The 7,500-nt window shown below is 43.1% G+C and overlaps 1 protein-coding gene and 1 non-coding gene across 4 annotated transcripts in view; one reads left to right on the plus strand and one right to left on the minus strand.

The window, feature by feature from the left end:
* Window positions 1–7,500, minus strand: part of LOC123502095 — an 18,661-nt gene that overhangs the window by 5,973 nt on the left and 5,188 nt on the right. Inside the window, exons 2-4 of one of the 3 annotated variants that reach the window (XM_045251286.1) lie at window positions 7,201–7,500; window positions 1,317–2,639; window positions 905–1,115 (exon numbers count right to left, since the gene is read on the minus strand). The exon at window positions 7,201–7,500 is cut by the window's right edge and continues 3 nt beyond it. In XM_045251286.1, the coding sequence (XP_045107221.1) occupies window positions 905–1,115; window positions 1,317–2,297 (1,192 nt within the window). In that variant the 5' untranslated portion in view covers window positions 2,298–2,639; window positions 7,201–7,500. Of the gene's footprint in view, window positions 1–904; window positions 1,116–1,316; window positions 2,640–4,158; window positions 4,243–7,200 lie in introns of those variants that run through there. The other 2 variants (XM_045251287.1, XM_045251288.1) reach the window with 2 other exon arrangements.
* On the plus strand, window positions 5,385–5,456 carry Trnat-ugu. Its single transcript has one exon. It is a non-coding gene; the product is annotated as a tRNA-Thr (tRNA).

Genomic DNA, 7,500 nt, shown 5'->3' on the forward strand with positions numbered 1-7,500 from the left:
TAGCAATGTTGCGAAGATGAGGAGGAAGAGAAAAACTGAGGAGAATTAAGAAAATGAGAGAAATATAGATAGAAGTAAGAAAGAAGAAAGACGAAATAAGAAATAGAAAGAATGGAGAAAAAGCAAGATGAATATGAAGGAAAGAGATGGAACAATAAAAAAACAAAAAACAAACAGTGCTAATAAGAGAAGATAGAAGAAAGGAGGTAAAAGAAAATAAAAGATAATAGAAATTTGAGAAGCGAGGAGACGAGAGAAATGAATAATGATAAGAAAGAACAGAGTAAAGAAAAAAAAGAGAAAAAATAGAAGAATAAACAACAGATAACTAACAAACAAGATAAAAAAAATAGGAGGGAAATAAAAAAGTTGAAAGAAAATAAGATCAAGATTATAAAAAGAAAATTAGAATGAAAGGAGACACAGAAATGAGAGAGAGAGAGAGAGAGAGAGAGAGAGAGAGAGAGAGAGAGAGAGAGAGAGTGTGAAGCCCTTTGTAACACCTTGTAATGACAGTAAAGGTGTTAGTCCCAGTCCTTGCCTCTACAAATCTCTCTCTCTCTCTCTCTCTCTCTCTCTCTCTCTCTCTCTCATAATGTCTTCTTTCTGCACCCCTACAAGGTCAGAGAAATTAAGAACAACAACAACAATGAGAAAAAAAGAACAGGAAAAAAACGAATAAGAAAGAAAATAGAGAATGAGAAACAGAAAACGGAAAATCTTGGTCACGTAGAAACTCTCTCTCTCTCTCTCTCTCTCTCTCTCTCTCTCTCTCTCTCTCTCTCTCTCTCTCTCTTAGCCTATCCTCTTACTCTCGCTCTATTAACAGTTCATATCCTCTTCTAGGCTTACTAATTTTCTCTCTCTCTCTCTCTCTCTCTCTCTCTCTCTCTCTCTCTCTCACCACCAATCTCCAGGCCCTTGAGGAGTATGCCAGAGGACAGCAGCGGGTTCTCCACAAGCTTTCCGAGCCACGCCAGGTACTGCTTTCCCCGCACCTCCCGCTCCGGCAGCTGGAGACTCGGCAGACGGCGGAAGCGAACGTGTTGCCTCTGCTTCACCGGCGCCGTGTGTAGGATGAAGGACACCACGTACACGCTCTTGCCTTTCTCCTCCTGTTGGGGTTGAGGGAGAGGTGCTAGTGGTGGTGGTGGTGGTGGTGGTGGTGGTGGTGGTGGTGGTGGTAATGCTACTGTTATAATTGCTCTTTTTGTTGGGGTTTTCGACTTTGTCCTAGTTTTCCTTCTCTTTTTCCTACTATCACAACAACAACAACAACAACATCAACAACAATCACAACACCTGCACCGCCTCACCTGGTCCTGGAAGTTGGCAGGTCTGGGTCCAGGAGAGGAGCGGGGAACGGAGGGAGTCCAGATAGAGGGCGCTAGTGAGGCCTTTCTCCTTGTAATGACCATCTCCACTAGGCTGTTCATGCGGGTGGTCCTCGGGGTGGCCACAGTCTTGATCTTGTTCCAGTTCTCCGTTGACGAAGTGCTGATAGACCGCGAAAAGTCCTCCCTCTTCCTCTGCGCCGCTATGTTGTTGAGTCTACGTATCTCTTCGGCCGTTGGGACAGTCAGCGGTGTAGGGGAGGTGTCGTTTGGCGGGCAGAACACATTGGGACTGGTTCTGATGGGTGTGGTTCTGGTAGGTGTGGTTCTTGGGCTGGTTCTCGGGGGCGTGGTTCTAATGGGGGACAAGTCAGGCTCGACCAGTGAGTGTCTTTTGCCAGTGTCCACGGAGAGGTTGCGCTGCGTGGCCCGAGATAGTTCCAGGTCCAGTCTGCGGGTCATCTCCATATCCCTTGATCCCTGGTCCTCGAATCTGTGCTCCTGGTCACGTGACAGACTGAAACTGTTGGCCGTTGAACCACTTCGGCGATCCTGACTCCTACGAGCGGCCATTCTCTGTTCCCCAGTGCTCCTGAATGCCTCTCGTCTTTCCTTCGTCGTCCTGGTGTCCTGTCTCTCCAGTGTGGCTGTCCTGGAGTCATGGCGCGTTTGGAGTGGTATATCGTGCTCAGCGCAATCCTTTACGTTCCCTAAGGCATCCACTTGGTCCTGCAGGAATGTCACAGAGCTTTTTCTTCCGTCAAAGCGAGGGGTGATGCTTCCAGTGCTGCCGCGTCTGGCCTGGTCTTTCAGCGAGCGACGCCGGAGAGAAACCTTGAAGTTGACTAGTTTCTTCTTCTTGAAATGTTGTGGACAGGGTGGTGGTGTGAGTTCTTGCTTCAGGCGGCGGTGGGATCCCAAGTCCATTATGTTACGGTCCTCTGCTGTCATGTGAGGGTCCATCGTGAAGTGGTGAGGCTGAGGTGTGTGTGTGTGTGTGTGTGTGTGTGTGTGTGTGTGTGTGTGTGTGTGAGGTTTTGGGTGTGGTGTAAGGGTTGTTCTGGTTGTGCTTGTAGTTTTGAATTTGTTTTGTTATTGTTAACGTTATTTTTTTTGCCTTGTTCCGTTTCTTTTTCAATCACTTTTTCTTTTGTTGTTCTTGTTTTTCGTCTTGGTTTTCTTTTTCTATCGTGTTTGCAATGTTTTTTTTTTTCTTATTTGTTTTAGATATGTTGTTTGTCTATTCCTCAGGTCCTGTCCTCTTCTTCCTTCATTCGTCTGTCAGCTTCTCATCGTCAGCCTTTTCTGAAACGAAGGAAAAGAAAATCAGTCCAAATTTTCTTTAAGATATACTTTTTTTCCTCTTTTATTAATTTCTTTCTTTTGTATTCTTTGGCTACCTCTCATTTTTCCCTTTACATCATGGTCTCTCTCTCTCTCTCTCTCTCTCTCTCTCTCTCTCTCTCTCTCTCTCATTCCCCTTTCTTTCTTTTCCTCTTCCTTCCTTCGCCTTTATCACCTTATCTTCTTTGTCTCATTTCTTTTTATCTTTTCACTACTCTACTCTCTTTTACTCACTCCTCCTCCACTTCCTACTCCTGTGTAAGGGAAGCTGTACAAATCATACACTCTGATTAAGTTACCAGTCAGTCACGTATGTGTGTATGTGTGTATGTGTGTATCATTGAGAGCACCGTTTTCTTTCCTGGGTAACTTAATTATTCTTTGTTATTATTTGCTATGCCTCGAGTTTACGTCATGATTATGTAATTCAGTGCCTCCCCCTTCCTTCCCCTAACCCCCAGTGTGTGTGTGTGTGTGTGTGTGTGTGTGTGTGTGTGTGTGTGTGTAGCTCTACAATGAATGTATATTTAGTACACGCATACATACATACACAAGTACATTTGGTTTCTCGATTATTGTATGACAGGAATAGACATACGGACGGAAACATTAAGTAGATCCCTTGTGACAGCAACCTAGAGGATACAAAGCACTTTTTATCTATCGTGTCCAGGATGTGAAAAAAAAAGAAGACTTTGCAGAAACCATGTAAATAAGAAAATAGTACAAGGCAATTACTTTTCTGACAACCTAAGAATACAAGAGAAGAAGAAAATAGTGTATGAAATGTAGAAGAGGGAAAGTGAGAGGAAGAACATGTTGGACAGAGATGCATCAAAAGATAAGAAATAACATGAGGGAAGATAAAAGGGCAAGCTTCTCGACCTACACCTCACCTGCCCATCCTTTAATAATGAATTGTCTATTGCCTCAGCAGCTACGAAGGTAAGGTTAGGTACGACTTTCTTATGAGTGTGTAAGATACTACTATTATCACTATTACTACTACTACTACTACTGCTACTATAAACACATACACATACACACACACACACGCACCAAAAAACAAATAAAAAGGAAAAACACTAACAAAATACAAAGATAAAGATAGTCACTTACTTTCTACATATATACACAATTGAAAAAGAAAGATAACGAACTAAAACAAACTTACAAACACACACACTCACACACTAAACCCCTTCAGTACTGGGACGCACTTTTACCGCGAGTTTTGGCAATGAATAGACGGTTTTATTGACACCTGGAAGGGTCTATGGAGGTCAGAAGATTAATGGCCAGAATCTTCATTATTTTAATCACCCACATGAGTTTACGAAGCTGCTTAAAATCACCAAATAGTAACGAGAAGGAATATGGAAATGCATCCTGGTACTGAAGGGGTTAAGAAGAGAAGAAAAAAAAAAAAAAACACCAAGTAAATCAACAAAACAGGAACGAAAATAAATCACAAACACACAAACACTAACTCGTGGGTCGTCAAAAGAAAGAGGGAGAGAAGAGACACACAAACTCCCACAACGACCTCCTGACACAAACTGAACCACGATTCTGTATAAGGCTTCAGTTCGAGGGAAGAAGAGGAGGAGGAGGAGGAGGAGGAGGAGGAGGAGGAGGAGGAATGGGGTAGAACAAGCTGCGTAGTCAAGAGAGAGAGAGAGAGAGAGAGAGAGAGAGAGAGAGAGAGAGAGAGAGAGAGAGAGAGAGAGAGAGAGAGAGAGAGAGAGAGAGAGAGAGAGAGAGAGAAGCTTTAGTAGTCATTCAATTTGTCTCACTAATTCCCGGTCACGTTTGGTCACGAGGAAGGAAAACGGGATATACAAGAAAGCGACACACACACACACACACACACACACACACACACACACACACACACACTGATGAACTAACTGACAAAGTAATGATTTATATAACTAACTGATTAACTCAATGAAAAACAATCCAATTAACAAACTAACTGACTAACGAGGATCCATTTTAACTAACCATATCTAACCTAACCTAACCTAACCTAATCTAACCCTAACCTAACCAACAAACTAATCACATCACCAAATAAAAACAAGGAGCCAACTAAACTTAACCCCTTCAGTACCATGACGCATTTTCATATTCATTCCGCTTACTATTTGGTGATTTTGATACAGATTCAGAAACTCATGTGGGGGATTAAAATAGTGAGAGACTGGCCATTAATCTTCTGACCTCGATACACCGTTCTTAATATCAATAAAATGGTCTAATCCTATTCAAAACTCGAGGTAAAATGCGTCCCAGTACTGAAAGGATTAACCTAATTTAACTAATAAACAGCTTAACACACTAAACTAATTAAATAACTAAAATAAACAGACTAAAAAAAAAATAAAGGTAAAATATAGACAAAATCATCACGACCATCACCACTACCACCACCATCACCACCACAGGTAAGAACAGCTGGTATGGGTAAGCTTAATATAAACAGGTAAGGCATTTAAGTGATGGTGAGTCTATAGAAGTATATGGCTTCCTCTCCTCCTCCTCCTCCTCCTCCTCCTCCTCCTCTTCCTCTTCTTCTTCTTCTTCTTCTTCTTCTTCTTCTTCTTCTTCTTCTTCTTCTTCTTCTTCTTCTTCTTCTTCTTCTTCTTCTTCTTCTTCTTCTTCTTCTTCTCCTCCTTCTCCTCCTCCTCCTCCTCTTCTGAAGCCTCCTTAGCTCAGGGGCAGAGCACTGGTCTTGTAAACCAGGGGTCGTGAGTTCGATTCTCACAGGGGGCAGAAAAGGAAAATTGAAGTCGTTAAAATTGCAAATAAATCAATCGGTTTCATTGCAAGATTTTTTTACCTTCAAATCCGAGAAAATAATATTAACATTATACAACTCTCTCTTGCGTCCGCATCTCGAATACAATGTTAAGTTTTGGTCACCTTACTACAAAAAAGATATCGAGAAATTAGAAAAAATACAATGGAGATTAACAAAAATGATCCCAAGGCTGCGAAATAAATCCTTCGAGGAACGACTTAGGGAACTAAACCTATTTTCTCTTGAGAAGCGAAGAGTAAGAGGTAAACTTATAACTCTTTTCAAAATCTTCAACGGGTTCACTAATATGAATATTGAAAAATACGTAACAGTCGACTGGTCAAATGTCACCAGAAACAATGGTTTTAAAATTAAGGGTAAGCGTTTCATAACTAATGAAGCCAAACACTTTTTCTTTAATCGCGTAGTAAATATATGGAATGGTCTGCCATGAAATGTCGTCAACTCAGGCACTATTGATACATTCAAAGTCCGTCTTGATAAATACTTTGAATCTAATCCCCGGTTGTCACTATTCGTCTCAGAATAACTAGCGCTTTTTCTGATCTGGGCCTCTGATGGTGCTTAAAATTGCCCGTTAGCTTCAATTACTCTCGCCCTCCATACATGACACAGATAACCCGGAGTGAACGGTCACTACTTTTGCTCTCGATCTGTGAAGGGCTGTGGATAGTCAAGAGCCCTGACAGTAGGTGACCATCATCAGGATTTAAGGTACCAGGGGTCACCGCTGCAGGGGGTAACTATATAGTGCGCGGCGCCCTTAAAGGGAAGTGCACTTTTACAGTGGTTGTACGGAGCTGGGGCCTGATTGACTGCTGCCTCTCTCGAAAGCGCCAGGCAAGGCTGCCGCACCACCCCTTTGACTCCACACTGTATCTACATACACACTACACAACACTGCCTACACGCACAGTTAACCCAAAGTTAACGGTCACCACTACTACTCTCGACCTGTGACGGGCTGTGTTTGGAGAGGGTCTTGTCAACCATTGATCATCATCGGGAACTAAGTACCAGGGATCAATGTTGCAAGGGGAAACAAGCGTGCGGCGTCCCTACAGGGAAAGTATGCTATCTAAGTGGATTGAACGGAGCTGGGGCCTGATTGACAGCTGCCTCTCTAGAAAGCGCTGGGAAAGGCTGCCGCACCACCTATTCAACATATACACTGTGTATTCACGTACACAATGCACACACAACATGACATTCACCAAGCTTTAACACCTTCCCTCACAAACACGTAGAATACATATTTCCTTTTCACTCTCAACTAAAATTCAATGTGGTTTTTCCATATCACATGGTTTTACCTTTTTTTTCTGTCAGCCTCGGCTGGAGGGAGGGGTGGGTGGGGAGGAGCATTCTGCTTTGCTGTCCTGTCCCTATCACTGCTAGTTAGGAAATAGCTACAACAAACAGCCTAGTAAGGACCTCATGGTCTGTTTCTGTTTGTCCTCCTTTGTATTCCTCCTCCTCTTCGTTCTCCTCCTCCTCCTCATTCTTCTTCTTCTCTTCCACCTCCTCCTTTTCCTCCTATTCCTCCTCCTCCTCCTACTCCTATCCCTACTTCTCCTTCTCCTCCTCCTCCTCCTCTCCCTTTTCTATCTCCTTAACTTCCTTATAGGCGTGTGTCAGTGGGAGGAACTTTGACTTCCTTAACGTGGCATTGAGTCAAAACAGTCTACTACTGACCTGTCAGCATACTCTGGTCCACCACACCCCTTGACAGTAGCAGGTCATAGGGCACCAAATAGTCAGTAGTAGTAGTAGTAGTAGTAGTAGCAATATTACTACTACTACTTGTAATGCTGATCAGGTCGCCGGGAAGCAGTGCGGAAGTAGTAGTTAGGATAGGACATCATCTCCTCGGCTGGCAAGCCTAGTAGTAGTAGTAGTAGTAGTAGTAGTAGTAGTAGTAGTAGTAGTAGTAGTAGTAGTAGTAGTAGTAGTAGCAGCAGCAGCAGCACACCACACCCATACACACCCCTACCA

The sequence above is a fragment of the Portunus trituberculatus genome, chromosome 10, assembly GCF_017591435.1.
Source record: "Portunus trituberculatus isolate SZX2019 chromosome 10, ASM1759143v1, whole genome shotgun sequence".
In the NCBI taxonomy this organism is placed as follows: domain Eukaryota; kingdom Metazoa; phylum Arthropoda; class Malacostraca; order Decapoda; family Portunidae; genus Portunus; species Portunus trituberculatus.